At 40.0% G+C, this 19,490-nt stretch overlaps 1 protein-coding gene across 1 annotated transcript in view; it reads left to right on the top strand.

Annotated features, from left to right (window-relative positions):
- EYA1 (EYA transcriptional coactivator and phosphatase 1) overlaps nt 1-19,490 on the top strand; it is a 297,411-nt gene that overhangs the window by 152,945 nt on the left and 124,976 nt on the right. The window contains exons 3-4 of the mRNA XM_008150342.3: nt 1,066-1,115; nt 2,611-2,738. Of these exons, the coding sequence (XP_008148564.2) occupies nt 1,066-1,115; nt 2,611-2,738 (178 nt within the window). The remainder of the gene's footprint in view (nt 1-1,065; nt 1,116-2,610; nt 2,739-19,490) is intronic.

The following is a 19,490-nucleotide window of genomic DNA, read 5'->3' as shown; positions in this document are numbered from 1 at the left end:
TGTCAGTTCAGGTTGAATGAAAATGCACATCAAAGGTTTGGAATCCGGAGTCCTGTTGAACGTGCTGCAGAATGCTCTCTCCAGCGGAGGCACCAGCCTGCACCGGGGAGCCAGCAGCCCACCTTCGCCGGAGCTGCTCACCTGCTGGTGGTTGGCGCGGCCCCGGGAGCGTGGGCCGAGATCAGCAAAGGCTGCCCTGCCTGTTAGGCTAGTTGTCCAGTGAAGTCCCGAAACCCAGATTCTTCTGGAGGCAGCAGACGGCGACCTGCTGGCTACCTGGGACACGAGCTGATGCCTGTCTTATCCATCCTCTCTCGGTTGAAAAGATGGGAAATCAGATCAAAGCGAACAGCTTTCCCTGTTTTATCAGGCCTTGAGGAATGCACGTGGCTGCCTTTGAAATCTGCGTGGGTAAATGAGCATAGCGCTCCGGGATGGGAAATACCGGGGTATGAAAACTTGCCTTTGCCACTTGTAACGAGTCCAGCAGGGCCTGGAAGTTGCCCAAAAAGCCCTTTCCGTGAATGTGAAATGACAAGCAGTCAGTATAGGAGAAAACCGGTGATAAGGATGAGAAACTGTCGGGAGTCAGGGGGGTGGGCGGGCCCTCGGGTTCAGCTGGTGATAGCAGCAGATGAAAGATCCGAGGATGCTGGAGGGCCGTGGCCTGGGCCACTGCTGTGAAACACACTCATTTTGCTACTAGCGATTTTTTTTTTCTTCTCCAAGCACCTTTTCCAAGCTGCCTGGGCAAGGCTGCTTTGCATGTTGATTGGGGGAGGGGTAATCCCGTTTGCAGCTGTCATAGGCCAGTGATGAATCACTATCCAGTCATTTGGCCGCCGTCCCCCCTGACCAGGGGAGGAGGAGGGTAGACCTGCAGGAGGAAACAACAGTAGAGACCTCAACTTAAAGACAATATGCCTTTCACTGCTGCCGTATCCTCCTTTTTCTCTTTTGGTTAAAAGGGAGCATTGTGGTTCTCAGCCATGTGCTCTGTGTAATTAAGAGCTGACACCGAAGCAGAGTTAACAACAGCTTCTAATTTTTTACCCCTGATCACAGGTGCAAACACCTCAATCCAGTTCAGATGTTGCTGTTTCCTCAAGTTGCAGGTAAGGATATTGTTGATATTTGACATTTTGGGAGATTACCTCTCTGTGACCCATATCTATTTTTGTCTAGTATTTCTTAATTATTGCTATTAATAGCAACAGCCTCTGTTGGAAATTACTTAGCAGTGTGTGTGTGTGTGTGTGTGTGTGTGTGTAAAACATTTTGAGTATGTAGAAAGGGAATAGGAGCCTGGGTTTGAAAATGATTATGGGCTATGGTTTCTGGAGTTAGGAAAACTGTGAATATAAAGGGAATTTAGAAAAGAGAAATTAGATTTTAAGCCATTTCTAGTTTGAATTCAGATGACTTGGGGAAATAAAAACTCACTCTAGAAGAAAAACGGTTCATCCTAAGCCATTTTAAATCAGTTTTAAGTGCAACCTCCAAATTAAAATGACTAACTTTTAGTCTTAGCTTCATAGATAGGATATTAAACGTGCCCCCCCCCCTTAAAAATACACATACATTTAAAATAAAGTAAGTGGGTCTTAGATTCTCAAAAACTTCAAAAACAAGATGGTATCTAGGGATGTTTTTAGTCACTTTAAATAAATCCTCCCTTCTTTACTGCAGTGGTAAATACACATGGGTAGTTGTACAATGGTGCACATGAGTAGTGGCTTTTGTACCTTTTATAGAGTAAGTAACTGCCGAGTCTAAGGACTTTCAGGGGAGGTGGAACTGTTTTTATAGGGTAAAAATGCACGCTTGGAGCACTGAAGTAGAATTGTTCTTTCCCTGAGTGACAGTTGAGGTATTCCAAGTGCTAATGCTCACAGGACTCCCTGTACGTGGGCCTTATCCCTTTTCAATTGGGCACGCTGTATGTAATCCACAAAGCAAACAGGAGAGCCGACATCATAATGTTTTAATGCTGCATTTGTTTCAAGGGAAACAGAGGGACAATTAAGCAGTTTGCCAGAGTAAACACATGCAGCAGAACTATCTCATTCTCTGTCATTAGACTATAGGCTCCGAGTGTTTTATTTGGTTTGGGGACCCATTAAATTACAATTGGTTGGTAAATTATAAGGGAGTACTTAGTGCTAATTTATTAGATCAAACAGATTCCAGAGAAGGGTGGTTTTTTCCTACTTGTTTACACATTTTTTTTCTTTTAGAAAAATGATGCCTTTTTTAATGTAAAAGAAGCATGACTACATTTTTTTAAAAAAACAACATGAAATTAGGTGTAATGGTCTCTTTTGATCTGTTTCTCTTGATGAGGCCTATAAGAGAAAAAAACAAGGTTTTAAAAGCTCCCTGTGAATGTTTGGCTGGATAGATAAGGCAAGTGGCTGACACCTTTCATTACCACATGTTATGAAAGGGTGACGGGAGGTAAAATGTAAGATGAACTATTTTGAGTCCAAGAAAAGAGATACAATGGGACTTTTGTGCGAGTGTGTTCCAGAGGCGTCAAGTCGTTAGCGCATTACATAGCGGCGTTATGAATTTGGTACATCTGTCAAACGGAAGGCTTCTTGTCTCTAGGTCTATGGAAATGCAGGATCTAACCAGCCCGCATAGCCGTCTGAGTGGTAGTAGTGAATCCCCCAGTGGCCCCAAACTCGATAACTCTCATGTAAATAGTAATTCCATGACTCCCAATGGCACCGAAGGTGAGTGTCTGCCTTCTCACTGTTTACTTTGCACCTTGCTTCTTCATGACTGTATGCTCTGTTGTTATAGGTGGTTACGAGTTCAAATCCATGAAATTACTCTTCTGTTTCTCCTTACGTAATTTGACTTATGAATCAGTACTCATTAGGAGCTGCACGTCACTAGGCTATTATAACACTACATAGACTGGTTTTATTTTGCATAGATACATATGTATGCGTATTATACATATGGGGCATGCATAACATTTTGAACCTTTTTGTTGTATCTCCTGCTGACCATTTTCCACAGCACAGTATCAATGTGCAGTGTTTTGCTTTATGAGTAATGAAAATTTAGAATTATTTCCTTTATTTTGCTTTCACCTTTTGTTACTAAATATAAACTATTTGTTGCACGCATATAACATTGGACTGAATTGTTTCTAAATATCAGTACAAGAATTTGTGTGCCTAGTCTTCTTGGCGCTTTGGACATTAAGTTACAAATAAGTTAAAAAAATAAATCTACTGTTTACAAATATACAACCTCATTTGGATGATACACAAAATTTATTTACTCCTTAAAGTTAAATAGTATATTTAAAACATAGTACTATTATAATTATTTGTCTATGATGAACATGAACATTTATATACATGTTATGTAAATAAAAATACCTACTTTAATCCGCATATACGTAAGTCTAAACATGTAAATATGACTATACATATGTATTGTAAGCTGTTATTCATACTTAGATACTGTGTATATTTTAAAACTTTAGCAAAAGGAAGGATCTATGACATGTTGTAATCCATTTGTTTCCACCTTAGCCTAATGAAAAATTACTTCTTCACAGATTATATGTTTGCTTATTTATTCCCTCCTAAACCTCTGGACCTTGATGAACTTAGAGCAGGAGTTTCACTAGAAGTTCAATAAATTATTCATGTTAGAATTCCATCCATAAACATCATTTTCCAATCACCATTGTGATCTTTTATCACATTTCTTAAAAGTAAACAAAACTAAATGCCATGAAATTGTTTGGTTCAGTATTCCAGTATGTATTAGTGAAGGCTTTTGAAACTATTAGTGTTATGAAATTTATGATGATAGAAAAAATATAAAATCAGCTGTTTTTCATGTGAGACATCTTAATTTTTATACTGTGACTGTTGTTTTGAACGTGTAAATACAGGGGTGGGAAAACATAGATTTACAGTGGCTTGTGTGGAAAATAAATAATAATAATAAAATCTGTTTCATGTACTCACAACTGTAAACCTACTTTTGCCCACCCTTGTAGTCTGTATTTTGCATTTAAGTAAATACTTTCATTGCCAGTGGTCATGAAAGATGGTCACTGTCAAAAGTAGAAACTTCGCTGACCTAGCCAAAATTAATCTCTGAATAAGGTGCCTTTTCATCTGAAACTCTTTTCTTCCCATTTCGATAGGTGATAACAGAAAATTTTAAATTATTTAAAGGAAAACAATCCTAGGGTCTAGGTAGATTTTATAAAGCAAATAAAAAGCGAGCAGTCATTTTTTTCTCTCCTTTGGAATTCAGATGCAGGTGGAGGGATGGCTAGGGCACAGTGTAGACTGGGGTGTGCGTAGTCACAAAGAGGTCCCTGGGCTAGTGGGCCCCACGCCAGTGTCCTTGAGCAGGTAGACACTGACCTTGAGCGGGCAGCCACTGACAAGCACCAGAGGGGGCCAAACATGTAACATTTCTCATCACTGAAAAATCCCAATAAGATAATCATTTAGAGTAACTTAAATATATAGAAGAATACATATGTCAAATTATTTTTGCTTAATAGGATATGCCAATACATGTTGGTAGGATTAATATGAAATAATGGTAGTTAATTTTCTTATAGATGAAGAAATGAAGTAAGGGTGAGATGTTTCATTTTGCCATCATTCACAGGCATATCGTCTCGAACAAAATAAGCACCACACCATAATGAAACCGAGTGTGTTGGGGGGACTTCCCCCTGGGGTGGCTCTGTGTGAATGATGTGTGGTTTGTTTTTTAAGGGCTTGTGGGGTGGTAATATGTTTCTGAGTATTTATACTTAATAGCTGATATCATGTTCAGATTCGGGAATATTTTTTGCACAACTAAAATAAGTTCAAAATAATAAAATATGTTGGATACGTGTGTAATCTGATGAACCATTCAATTTGGGAAATATTTAAAAATGACTCCTTATCCTTAAAAAATCTTAATTATCTTATATATTGGAAATGAGATTTTTGGGGCAATTTCAGATAAATACACAGTTACTCATTTCACTCTGTTTTCAGGCATTCTTCAGGGGTGGATGTTGCAGGGGTTCTAGTATTTAAGAGAAGTTAGAAGATGTCAAGGGTTCCAGTCGTTAAAAAGTGGCGTTCGAAGACGTTAGTATAAATTGTCCGAAAAATGGGATTTTAGTCAATTGATTGGCATATTCAGTTTTATGGTAGTATGTAGTTTGAAAATGTGGACTCAAAACTTTCTTCACAATCCCTGTTACATGCCTGTTTAGATGCAAACAGTATTAGAAAGTTCTGGGTTATTACTCAGTTTGTGAATCAATTCATCATGCTCCTGACATGTTCTATAACTCGTTGGCTTCATTCCTCACAGTCACCACTAGAGGAGTTAAGCTTAAATTAGTGAAGTCACAATGTCTGGCAGGCTTCCCTGGGGTATAATCATTAGAGATTTTCCTGTTCCTTCTTTGAAAATCTTATTTATTTTGAAGCCAGCAGTGTTTACCAACGAATTAGAAGAGTGGAAAACAAGAAATTCATTAAAATTTCAAAGAGCGTTTAAAATATCCATCACCTCCCCTAACTCCCTAACACATATTTCTTTCTAGCTTCCTAGGCCGTGATTTATATTTGAGCGACTTCACTGCCGCCTCCTTGAAGCTGGTCCCCTTAATTAGGTCAACGAAACTTCCATGCAGTGTACACCGTTGTTGGCTTTGCCCGCATTTATATTGACAGTCTTCTCTCACTCAGGGCCATTTTTCCTTCCTGCCACCACTTGTCCCTATAATGAGGCTAAGAAAACATGAAAATCTCCTGTATCAAAAAACCATAACTTCATCTGAAGAACAAACAAGGAGGGAAGGGAATGGAGAGGCAGAGGATATTAAGTTTCTCCTTAGGTCTGCTGCCAAATTATCATAAGACTCCGTGTTTGTAGGTTCTGTGCTCCCAGGCTAGCGCCTATTTTCATGGTTCATCTAAGGGATAAAGACAGAGAGACACCGAGCTACAGCCTCAAATATTGTGCCTTTTCATTTCCTAGATGAAATGTTCCTCAGTTCGAAAAGTTGTTTGAATGTTTCATATTTCAGAACTTTCAACTCTTCATACTTTCATGTTCCATTCCAACCTCTCTGAGTTGTTATTGCTGCAGTTAACTGTCGGTTTCACCCAGTTTATACATCTCTGAATTATAAAACGTAAGTAGGTAAAAATATGAAATAGCCTAAGTGGATGCTTGACCTGTATTCAGAAAAACACAGTTGGAAGTATTGTTTCCAGGCGAATTAATAAATTGTGTAGTTACTCTTAAACAATTAAAGCTTGGCCTGGGGGGAGGGGGAGACTAATGGATGGTTTTGAAAACATCAACTGTGGCTTTTCTTTTACCTGTTTTTCCTCGTCTTCCAGGATAGGATGGAATAGAAATTTCTTGTTATATTGTTACAGTAAAATTTTTAAGACCTAGGACTTTTAGCGGTGATGCTTTTTTAGATAACTGGGAATCTAGAGGGTTTCCAGTGTGTGGGCGTATGTTCACGCCTCAGTTTGGTAGAGGCTGTGTGCTGATGTTTGTATTGTGTAAGTGTGAGAAGTAGTTGGGAAATCTCCCTTCAGAAGGACTCAGGGCCGGAGCAGTAAAAGGATTTTTATTTACGGACCTAATTAAGGCCTTGTTTGCAAAGCAGTGATTCTTCCCATCTTTGTTTTTCCTGGTGTCTTAAGTCCCTGGGAGCCCATGATTGGTCAGTTCATATAGTCCTGGTCTGAGTGTTTATTTTTGGTTGTCTGGGGGGCGAGGAGTGGAGAAGGGCCAAAAAGAGGTGTGAGCAAGCGGAATTAAGAGTTTTCCTGTATTGAAAACTTAGATTTATACGTAAGAAGAAGCTTAATTTTTCTCTTAAGGCAGATAAATTTGCCTGTGAGTGACGTAAGACCAGATGCCATTGGAATCTTCCCTACAAATAGGGCTTCAGGAATTCTGTAATTCAGATAGTCGTTTTGAATGATATATCAGATTTCCAAGATGATAAGAGATATGATGTTGAATGAGGTGGCTAGATTTTCTGCATTTTAAGATGTATTTAATTGTATATTGCATATTTTAGGTCACAGGTTAATTCAGTTATACAAATTGGTATTACCAGAAGTTATTTTAAAGTTGTTTTATCATTTCTGCAAAGCTTAGAACACTAATAAGTTATCTGACATTGTTTTTCTCACTGTAATATTAATGTAGTAAAATACAGTTTTGTCCAACTGGAGTATTTTAAAGAAATCTATGTATAAGAAATATGTAAACTGGTTGTGAGTGTGCATAAAATTATGGTCTGAGGCTGCATTTGAAGGCTATATTTATCTTTTTGTGGTCCAATATACTGTCGTCAATAGAAACATGGTAATCTAATTTTATTGTTGTTTACATTCTGCACATGATTTTGTTTCTGGAAGATTAAGGGATATTGTGAGTAAAGGAGTTTTCTAAGTGACATTTTTAGAGTTTGCAGCCATAGAATTAGCCTCTTATAAATTATTATTTAGCAAAAGCCAGGAAAGGATGAACAAAATAATTTGTTATGGTTTTATGTTTGCCTATATAGTATATGAGAATAATTATCACGTGCCTATTGCTAATTAATAGTAATAATGGCTACTTTTATGAATAACATCGGCAGTCCATTATGCTGACCATTCCCCATGATTTATTTCATTAATCTTCACAAACTTCCCTTTAGATTGCCATCATCATAGTTAGGGTTTGAATCCCAGCTCCATTTACTGGCAGTGTGAGCTCAAGCAAGCTAGTGTCTGTGTGGCTCAGTCTCCTTATCTGTAAAATGGGATCATAGCGGAGCTTCCCCAGGCTTGCTGTGAGGAGAAGTAAAACTTGTAGCACACCTGGAACGTACTAAGTGCTCTGTATCTATTAGCTTCTAGGCCGTGTATAAACAATAGTCACCTCTGTAGTTCTTACCACTACTTTACACACAAGAAACTGAGTCCTAGAAAGTGAAATGCCAACTTGAAAGACACATGGTTATGAGGTACCGCTGGTGTCTGACCTGATATTTGAATCAAGTTCTGAGTCCAGAGCCTGGGTTTTCAAATCCCCACGATATTCTGTAAGGAGCACAAGGTTCCCCTCAGCTGCCGATGCCTTTCCTAAAGCCTTCACACCGAACACCGGCCCACACTGCCACGTCGGTGTCTTCAGGACTGGAGAACCCCAATCCCAGCAAAGAGCCGGGGACCGCTGAAAAAGGACCGATGGCAGAGGCTCTGATGACAGAAGGACTTTAGTATAAGGTCAACTCCCAGGGTCGCTGCACGCTGGTCTCTAAGTTCTTGCATTTGTGAGATTTCTTCCTGGGGTCACGCATGCATAGCATGATGCATCCATAGGGTAACTTTTAGGGGATGGTCTCTTACTAATTTTCAAAGCTTTAGACTTAATTATAATTCCACCAGCCATCGATCTACGTTAAGCCTCTCTGGGATTAAATGGGGATGGGAAGTCATCTCTGCTTTTCATTACAAGTCATTTTTATGCGCACATTTGGATGGGAGCAGTATTACTGTGAAGGTTAAAAAGCAGTTAGAGTTTGACTGCCTTAGAAAATATTTTTAAGTAGGCGAGACATTTGGTCAGATGTATCTTGACTTTGTGAACCAAATGGTATGAAACAAGCACAAGTCAAAAAAGAAGTTTAAGTGGCATTTGTCGGGGGCTCCTTAGGAACAGCAGTTGTCAAAGCCGAGTGAGTGTTGGGGACATGCCTGGTCTGTTCCAGGAACAGCAAGTGTGCCTGGAGGAGAGAGAGTGAGGGGGTATGAGAGATAAAGCTAGAGGAATAAAGGGGTGGCCTGTATAAGGCCTTGTAGGTTGGCATATATACTCTAGTCTGTTGTGTAGAGCTAACTGTGTCTTCCATACTAGGAATGGGGACTACAGTGCTGATTGCCTGCAACTAAGCTCAGAGGTTCTAGAGAAGGGGTCCTCAAACTTTTTAAACAGGGGGCCAGTTCACTGTCCCTCAGACTGTTGGAGGGCCGGACTATAGTTTAAAAAAAAAACAATGAACAAATTCCTCTGCACACTGCACATATCTTATTTTGAAGTAAAAAAACAAAACGGCAAAAACACCCGCATGTGGCCCACGGGCCGTAGTTTGAGGATGCCTGTTCTAGAGAGACAGGCTTCCTGATAAACGAGTGACTCAATGGAGACAGTTTTCACCTACTCCCAATACCTGATAGTTCAGAGAATCACAGTTCCGTGGCCTGTCCCTGGTGGGCCAGAACTTTGGTACAAGCAGCAATTCATCTCCCTAAGCACATCCTATTTTCAGGGAAAAACTTTTGGTTCCCTCCAGAGAGATGTGTGAACCTTTAGTGAGGGCTGGTATTTAGGCTAATTCTTATCCCTTTGGTCATGGATTCCTTTAGTAATTCCTAATTTCTCATGATGGTCAAGGATGCCTTGGGGTGAGCAAAGTGGTGTGTGTGTGTGTGTGTGTGTGTGTGTGTGTGTGTGTGTGTGTGTGTATTTACTTGGAGTAATGTCTAAGTAATTCACTCTCCTCTCTTTGGCTTCAGACATACAATATAATAGAAGTAGCAGGTACACAATGACAACTTTTCCATTTTCACTGTAGGTAGGAAAAAAGTTTTTTGTCACATAGCTGTCCTCAGTGACTGCTAGCCATTGCCTTCTCAAAATGTAAGTTTCGAGAAGCTAATGAAGGATTGACATTAAGTTTTAGGATCCCAAATTACATATAAGTAAAAGCTGATTATGATTATGTTCCTGGTAATTTGCTGGATTTGCATCATTTTAGTTTTATTCTATTCCTCCGATATCCTATCACACAAACAAAAGATAGATGAACTCTACCAAACACATTCCAAGGAGGTATGTTTTATTACTCCCATCACACAAATTGGAAACTTCTATTTTTTTACATAAAATGGATCAAAATCCAAAATGCTTATCTATTTTATCATTGTCCCTATTGCTGATAAGAGGAATTTTGCATGGAAAGGATAATTTTTAGCTAGAGGAAGAATATGAACCGAATTGACTGAATTCTTACTATTTACTGAGTGCAATATTTATGTGCTCTACATACCTATTTTATCCTCAAAAGAAGTTAGGGTAACTTTTATGCACCTCATTTTAAAGCATTTAGATGACTGGTCTCTGTTTACACAGCTTATTATCTGAGCTGAGATGAGATTCAAAGGCACATGAGGCTGATTTCAAAGCCCACTCTTTACACTGTAAAACTTGGCCTCCTCAGTAGCCAAAACGCCTGGCTCTTACTGAAGCACTTTATCTGCCTTAAAACGTTCCTTTCCCTTATCTACGAGTGTGGCCCAGCGAAGGCAACATCTGTTTACATGTGTGTTTACATGTATGTGGGTATGGTCTCTAGGTCCTTGAAGGCAGGGACAGACCTCTTCGCTGTTGTGTCCACACCATCTAGCAGAAGGCTTGGCAGTGAGTAAGCAGTCAACAAATATTTGTTGAATGGATGCCCCTTATTACCAAACATATAATACAGTTGAATAATTATAAGAGCAGAGATTCATTAATTTTACTTACAAAGCATTACCAGATTTAATAAGCATTTGAAGTCCATTTCCAAATATTTGAAAACGATCAGTTCACAGACCAATTCATATAGGAGCCATAGCCTGCCCATGCAGAGAGCATCAGCTGTCAGCATTGTTACTGATTTGAATATGGATTTGTAGTAACTAACTGACCCGCATTTGTCCTGCACTAATAACTGTCAAGGTTAGTAGTATTTAGTAATGATGAAGCAACTTCCATATAGTCCAAGAAACAACAGAATGACATAAAGATCAAGAAGTTAGTACACTTAGGTTTAGTATCCATACGCTATGGTAAGCAATGATGATTGGCCCTAAATAATGAATTATATATTATTTTTATATATTAAATATATGTAAGAATATGTATCACACTGTATATCCATTATTGCGTTGTGAATTCATTCAAGAGATAGTCATTGAGTGATTGTGTCTAGAAATTTACCAAATACCCTCCTGGCCAGGGGAAGTTCACAATCTCCCGTGACTTGCAGGCCTGTGGTTGATGACTGCAGTTGGGGCTACGCTCTGCAGAGAGGAGGGGCACCTAAACAGGACTGAGGTGGCTGAGGGTGGAGGTTGGTTTCTACACACAGATAACACTTAGAGTCTTGAAGGAGAGGTAGGAGAACAATGGGTGCCAAGCCTGGAAGGAAGAGAGAGCAAGAATTATTCAGTTGTAGCAAAGACATCCCTAATCCCAGGGACACTGCGCACGTGTGTGAGATGAGGGACGTGTGCACAGTGCACAGAGATGGTGCTCAGAGCCACCCTGCCAGATGGTAAAGGATCTTTGGTACACAGTTCAGGAGTTGGGATTCAGTCCTGCAGGAGCTGGGCGACCTGCAGGCATGTAAGGAGGACAATGATGTGCTTGTGCCTGTGTTTCAGTAATATACTTGGGTGGTATTTTGAAACTGTATTTAAGGGGTGGTGGGTGGTGAGGAGATTCCAGGTGAGAAGTAATGCCGGCATTTTTATCTGAAATATATCACCATTTCTTCCAGCATAAACTTATACCTGATAATTGCCTTCAAAAAAGTAGGGAATGAATAATGTTTATAATGTAGGAAAGCAGGATAGTGAGAAGATGGATTCTTTTACTCAGACTGATCTGGGCTAGAAAGTTGCAATCCAGCTGTTCAATGTCCATGTAACTGACATGTGGGTTTCATGAGAACACAGAGGCGGGCGTTTCACTTCCGGGTTAGTGTGACGCTGTGTAATGACATGCCTGCTCTCTGCCTCTGCTTCCTGGTCTGTAAAAGGAAGGAAATAATGGTCCCTACCTGCGGGGTTGTGAGGATGGGTACATGAGTTGGAAAAGCACTTAGAACAGTGTGTGACTCGTAGGAAGTTTTTAAAATTCATTGGCTATTAATATCATCTTCATCTCTGATCTCCGAACCTCTGCTTTCTCCCTTGTAAAATTGGGATTGCACCTTAATCACAGGGCGTTACAGCAATCTATCTAACATACTAAGCACAGGCATTAGCATCTACTGCATGCTCAAAACATCACAGCTATTAAGTAATAATAAATGTTATACTTTATAGGAACATATCCACTAGGACTGGCTATTGTAGTGTCTCCCTGGGAGGAGAGGATCTTTTCTCCTTTAAGATCTTTTCTCCTTTAAGATCTTCCCATCACCTAAGGGCCTCTGCAGGGACTAAGGACTCTGGGTGCTCAGGAAGGACTTGCTTAGTCAGTACACAGTGCAGGTAGGGTTTATGTCTGGGTGCTCCTGCGAGTTGGTAAAGAATGGAGAGAGATGGGAAAAGGGTATGATGTGAGATGTCAGTTTGGTAGGTTGATTACATTTTAGGCAAGTAAACCATGTTTTCAGATTGATATGATTGAGGTTCTGAGTTCACATCAGCTCATCTGCTTCCAATCTTGGTCCGCTAGTTTATTTTACCATCTGCTAATTTGCAACATCCACTGATACACTTGGGATATTCTGGGACTTTCCTTTTGCTGTGCCTTTCACCGATTGTTCAGATGTCCATCCGAGGAATGATGGATGATAAAACCCTATTCAGAAAACATTTGACTTTCCAGTGGTGTCATAAAAGGTATGGTAATCAAAGAAATTTGAAAGTAGCCATGTGTCCTTTATCTAGTTTTTAAAACATCTTTAAGATGCAGTTTCCTCATCTTCAAAATGTGACAGTTATCATAGATATATCATAAAATTACCATGAGGAGCAAACCAGTTATCACTTAGAAAGTGCTTACACAATGCCTGGCATGTAGTAGGTGCTCACAGAAAATATAAACTACTTTAAAAATTCTTACTCTTCCATGCTAAAATTCTACTTCACTATTGCCTAGGCCAGAAATTGAGAATGTCCTATTGCTACTTTAGTTCTTTAATTGGAGCCATCTTTTCATACTGTTGTGTTTTGCTCCCTTTATTATAACAACCTAAAAATATTTAGATTGCACTTTGGAATTTAAATGTGGGCATCTGTTAAAAGTCATTCAATGGCACATTTAAGATTTATGCATTTAATTATATATACATTTTACTTAAAGGAAAAAAGAACCATAAACAAATATGAACTCTAGTTAATGATATGAATGCTGAAGTGTTTAGGGGAAATATATTATGTCTGTAACTCTTTTTGAAATGCATGAAAAATATGATGGTTTTATGAGGAATAGATACGGAAAAGTAAATGGCAGGTTTATAAATGTTCACCACATAATTATTTTAACTTTTCTATATTTAGGAAATTTTTTATAATAAAATACTGGTGAAAAAAATTGAACCTAAAATACTTAATGTGTCATAGAAAGGAAGCATTTATTTAGTTTTTACTGTATGCAAAGAATCTACCAGATTCTAGTAGATATGCAGAGAGGTATGTGACACTGTTCCCACATTGAGGAGCTCACAATCTGGTTGGAAGAGAGAAACCTTTTTGAAAATTTGGCAAAAACTGAAAGGTCATAGGATGTCAATGAAATTATGAGATGGGGATTTTCAACCTGCAGCTAAGAGATCCTCAGGAGGTGCAGAGCAAGTACTGAAGACCAGCAGATTCTTTTGTGCAAAACCTTTTTAGGCTGAGGAAACGAATAGGCCACACATCAGTCAAACTTTTCTCACATACGGATGTTCTGTGATGTTTTTGAAAATACAGATTTTCTTGTCTGAAAATTTGCAGTAGGCTTTTGTCATTATGCAGCTTTCTCAATCAGCAGATGAAAACTAGGCTCTCATTTGGTTCTGAAATATTTTGGTGTTGGAAGAGGGCTTCATTCTCGAGAAGGTTAGCAGCCACTGATCCAAACAAAAGTGCTCTCAGAGTTCAGAAAAAGGAGCTCTTCAGCTCCGTGAGGTCTGGCCAGGCTTCAAGAAGGAGAGATGGAATCTGAGCTGAGTGTTGGGAAATGGGTAGAATTTGAATAGGTTGAGACGAGATGGAATGCATGCTAAATGAAGGAGCAGTGGGAACAAAGGTAGGATAGTTCTGGAGGCTGTGAAGAGACCAGTTATGGCTGAAGAAGGAATTGATAGTAGATAAGGTTTGGAAGGATCAGCTGAAGCCAAACTGGGGAGGACCCTGAATGGGAGGCTAAGGAATTTGGACTTCATCCTGGAGCCAGTGGAGAAGCCACTGGATATTTTGAGCAAGGGATTGATATGGTGAAGGTGTTTTAGGTATTAATCTGGCAGCAATTTCAAAGGTAGATTGGACTGGGGGAGAGATGAGCAGCAGCCTGGAGCCTCATGTAACCTACCCAGATTTTACGTGTCAGGAGCCTGAGCTAGTGTGGCAAGAATGGTAAGTGGACTTGCAAAAGGTATTTCAAAGGAACAGTCATCATTTACCACAAATCATTTCTTTTACAAAAGAAAAAAGTCAGCTAGTCTAGACCTCTACCACTGGTCATTGCACAGTGCTACTCCAACATGCTGTACTTCCTGTGAATAACAAGTTTTAAAATTGACTAACATTTCTTGTTGACCATTGTAGACCCTTCAGTTCAAGTTTAGTCTATATGTGTTGATTTGGTTTTCAGAAGGTTGTATCAGATGTACTATTTTGAAGAGCTAATATTTTCCTACCCTCTTTTAAGGGAAAGAGGAAGATTTGAACTTTATAATTTGGGAGAGATAACAGTAACATTCCAGACTATATATGGAGCCAATCTAAACATACACGGATGCCTCATTTTCCAAATGGGAACTGACCAAAGAAAAAACATTGCGTTTATGGTTATATAAACTTTTACATCCATATGACTATTTTGTCACTCCAATTAGTACTTCTTAATCCCTTCACCTTTTTCACCCAGCTCCCCATCCTCCCTCCCTTCTGGCAACCATCAGTATGTTCTCTGTACTTATGAGACTGTTTCTGTTTTCTTATTTTGTTCTTTAGATTCCGCCTATAAGTGAGAACATATGTTATTTGTCTTTCTCTGTCTGACTTATTTTACTTAGCATATTCTCTAGGTCCATTTATGCTGTCAGAAATGGTAAGATTTTATTCTTTTTTATGGCCAAGTAGTATTCAAATGTACCACAGCTTTTTTTATCCACTTGTCTATTGAGGGACCCTGGGGTTGCTTCTGTACCTCGGCTATTGTAAATAATGCTGCAATGAACATAGGGATGCATAGAGTATAATCTTTCAAGTTACTGTTTTGAGTTTCTCAGGATATATACCCAGAAGTAGAATCACTGGGTCAGAAGGCAGTTCCATTTTTAATTTTTCGAGGACCCACCATACTCTTTTCCATAGTGACTGCACCAATCTGCATTCCCACCAACAGTGCATGAGGGTTCCATTTTCTCCACAACCTTGCCAACACTTGTTGTTTGTTGATTTATTGATGATAACCATTCTGACAGGTGGGAGGTGCTATTTCGTTGTGTTTTAAATTTGCATTTCTCTGATTATTAGTGACATTGAGCATCTACAATTTTTGATTGTCCTATGCATTGTACCCAGGGGTATGAAGTCAGTTGTAAACTGTTTTTTAAAGTCAGTGGTACATTTCACCTTCATGTTTCCCACAATGAGTTTCCAACTATGTGTTAAACCTTGTGCTACGTTCTGTAGGCATATAAAAAGGTGCTGTTCCTCCCATGAAGAGATTTATAACATATGAAAATGGATAAGATTATGAATTGTAAAGTGAGGTAGAACAGGATATATGTTCTAAAGGAGATACATACTCAGATTTAGTAGCTCAAGGAAAAGAAAGTTCACCCGTGAGTAGTAGATCAGGCAGAACTTAACTAAGCAGGTGGGACTTGGGTTGAACCCTGAAGGAGCTGTAGAATTTAGTCAGTCAAATGGAAATTTTATAGAACATTTAGTGCCAGAGAGAAAGGCACCAGCCATCCTGTGGGTTTGGAGAAGCAGTAAGCATCTTGGTAGGCCAGTTCGCTTTAAATGTTGACTCTATATACGGACATGTGGTTCTGTAAAATGGGGATATAAAGCAAAAAAAAAAAAAAAAGGAAATATTGATGTTAGAGTTCCTTAAAAACATGATGAAGGAATGGTAACAGTTCAGGAGCAAATAGAGAGCCTGTTGACAACCTCTGAGCCAGGAGTGACTCACTCAAGTCTCGGCTATGGAAGATGAATATCTCTGCTTAAAGTAGAGAGAACAATGGCTGGAAGGTAAATTTGCCAGCTTTAAAAAAGAAGAGGTATAAGGTAATTAAGACAGTGGCTGTGAAGTTGAAGATAGTTGTGTAAGATTAGGGTGTTAGAAACTATAGACTTGGCATTAGGGTATGAAGAAAGAGGAACCATATCAGGCCAGGGTGGCTCAGTTGGTTGAGTGCCATCCTGTGCACTGAAAGGTTGCTGGTTTGGTTCCAAGTCAGGGCACATACCCAGGTTGTGGGTTCAGTCCCTAGTTGGGGCACGTACAGAAGGCAACCAATCAATGTTTCTCTTGCACACTGAGGTTTCTCTCTCCCCCGCTTTCCACCTCCCCTCTCTCTGCCTCCCTTCTTCCCTCACCTTTCCTCTCTGTAAGCATGAACCCAGGTGAGGATTAAGAAAAGAAAGGGAAAAAAATGAGGAGCCAAGATAACTCGGGGCTGACAAGAAAACTTTCAGTCTAGGTGACATGGCCATTACAGAGGGATAAGATGACGGTTTATGTTGGGGCAGGCTGAGTTTGACCCAGGTCTAGTCAAGGTCATCGCATCATTGGGATGTGGGGATTGGTCCTCATGAAAAAGGTGTGCACGTGGATAAGAGATTTGGGAGTCAGCTACATGAAGGTGATTTTTTAAAAATTTGTAGCCAGGAAAGAAATGATTGTGAGAGAAAATTCAAACAAATAAGAGGGAGGTGGAATTATAGAAGCATAGAGAAAGGAAGAAAATGCAGAGAAATAGACAGATATAAGGAAAAAGAGAAATATTGCTGTATTATATTGATCAACGGTGATAAAGTGTCAGAGAAAGGCCCATTACAGGAGAATTAAGAAAATCAGGATTGAGAAAAGTTGAATTGGGGAATTGGAAAAGTCCTTTGAGTAAACTAGTAGCTATAAAGGGATAATGCAGAGGATTAAAGATTAAGTAGATAAGAATTTGAAACGTATTTTCGGGAAACTTGATGATGAAAGAAGGGAGAAGTATCACGGTAGAGAGATTTTTTAAAAATTAGAGACCTGTCTGTTTTTGTAGGTAGAAGGGAAGTAGCCACTAGACATGGGATGATCAAGGACGTTGAGAGACCAAATAACGAAGTAATGAGTATTGCTGCAAAGAGGTGTCGAAATAGCAGCAAGAATAAAGGTGTAAAGGTTAACCCCGCTGAAGGAAAAGTAACCTTCACTGAGATTAACCAGTGGGAAACTGAGAATTGTTGCAGGAGGATAATTGAAAATTTAATGAAGCTTCAACCTTCTTTATAAAATAATTGGTGCCCTGGCCAGTTGCTCAGTGATTAACATGTCAGCCCACGGACCGAAGGGTCTGGGGTTTGATTCCCAGTCAAGGGCACATACCTCGGTTGTGGGTTTGAGCCACAGCCCCAATCAGGGCAAGTGCAGGGGGCAGCTAGTCGATGTGTCTCTCTCATGTCAATGTTTCTCTCTTTCAACACACACACACACACACACACACACACACACACACACACACACACACACACACACACTCCTTTTCCCTCCCTTCCAGTCTGTCTGAAAATCAATGGGGGGAAAATCATTTGGTGAGGATTTAAAAAAAGAAAAGTTGGTGATGGCAAATAAGCTTTGGTTCAGAGACTTGAGGAAAGTGGAAACTGTTCAGTGGAAACTGTTAGAGGCACAATAAATGGAGAAGGAGGATTGTCAAGCAACAGGATGACTCAAAAGAATATAGAAGCATGGATTTTAATCCAGTTGGTCAGCGTGCAAATTGTGAACTCTTCGCCCAGGCTCAGCCATCCAGAACAGCAGCGGAGGAGTGAGCAGCGAGAGGCTGCCAGTCCTGGGATGAGAGCTTGGCAACCAGTTGCTTGGAAAAGTGAGTCAACACAGGACCCTAGGGTGGAGCGCTGGGTTCCAGGCTACGCTAGTGCAGCTGGTGGAGGGAATGGATGAGGGTTTGGAAAGACAGGATGTTCTGATGAGAAAGTCTGACCGAAGTGAGCAAATGAGAAAGGTAAAAGGCGACATTTCTTGGCAGGAATGCAGGTCTAGACAGTGGTGTTACTGAACCTTTAAATAACCAGATTGTAATGAAGGTGCATTTTATTGAGACAGGAGAGATGAAGGGATCCTAAGGAATAGTAGAGGGATGGTGATCTGGGTTTTTGAAGTCCTGATGCATTACAATAGGCAGCAAAATAGAGAGGAAGCCCAAGCACGTGCCCCAAAAGACAAACTGTGCTGTTAGAGTTTGAAGAAGAGTTAAGAAAGGAGCTTAATACTGCTTGGGAGGACCCACTGCTCACCTCGGCTGGTGCGATCCTGGGTGAATTGATAACAACGAGTCTGGCTCCCGATTTGGCAGGCAGAGCTGCCCTTTGGGGGTGAACTGGTTTAACTGTCCTCCTAATTCATGGTGAGAAATAACCAATCACATGACTGATACTCGATCCTCTGACCAGCCTACCATCTTCCTGAAGATTATGCATATGACCACAACATTCAAAGTATAACCAGAAGTTGCTTCTTGAGCAGAGGCCTAGTGAGATGGGTTAGTTGATGACCTTTGCAGCTATTGTCACCTGCTCCAATGGTCTGATCTCATTTAAGTTTATAGTGAAGGAAGACAGTTATGTTTTTTTTTTGTTGTTGTTGTTGTTGTTAATTCTCACCCAGGGATATTTTTTCCATTAATTTTTAGAAAGAGTGGAAAGGAGGGGGAGAGAGAGAGAAAAACGTCAGTGTCAGAGAGGGAGAGAGAGACATCCATTGGTTGCCTCCCACACAGGCCCTGACTGAGGCCAGGGATTGAGCCTGCAAGCAAGTACATGCCCTTGACTGGAATCAAACCTGAGATCCTGCAGTCTTTGGGCCGATGCGCTAACCACTGAACGAACTGGCTAGGGCAGGTGTCTTTTTTTAATGGACCAGTGACAGTATACTTACCTTAAACAGTGCTGAAGAGATGCCTACATTTTTCCCTGGAATACTTACAATTCCCTGCTAGCCTGTTTCTTCAGAAAGAATATGTACTGATTGTAATGACAAAGGTATAAATTTTCTCAACCATGATTTAGTCCTGCGTTCTTAAGTGACCTCCAGGTTACCTGGATTTGAATTCTGCTCTCCTGAGGCCATGGCCTCATGGTTGATGTAAGACAAGTCACTTAACCTTAGATTCTTCTCATTTGCTTTTTAAACGTAAGCTTAACTTTAATGTGAATATTATCATAGATTTTGCCCCATAAGAAACA

The sequence above is a fragment of the Eptesicus fuscus genome, chromosome 19, assembly GCF_027574615.1.
Source record: "Eptesicus fuscus isolate TK198812 chromosome 19, DD_ASM_mEF_20220401, whole genome shotgun sequence".
In the NCBI taxonomy this organism is placed as follows: Eukaryota; Metazoa; Chordata; class Mammalia; order Chiroptera; family Vespertilionidae; genus Eptesicus; species Eptesicus fuscus.
The sequence above is the reverse complement of the archived record's forward strand: the minus strand, read 5'-3'. Positions and strand labels throughout refer to the sequence as shown.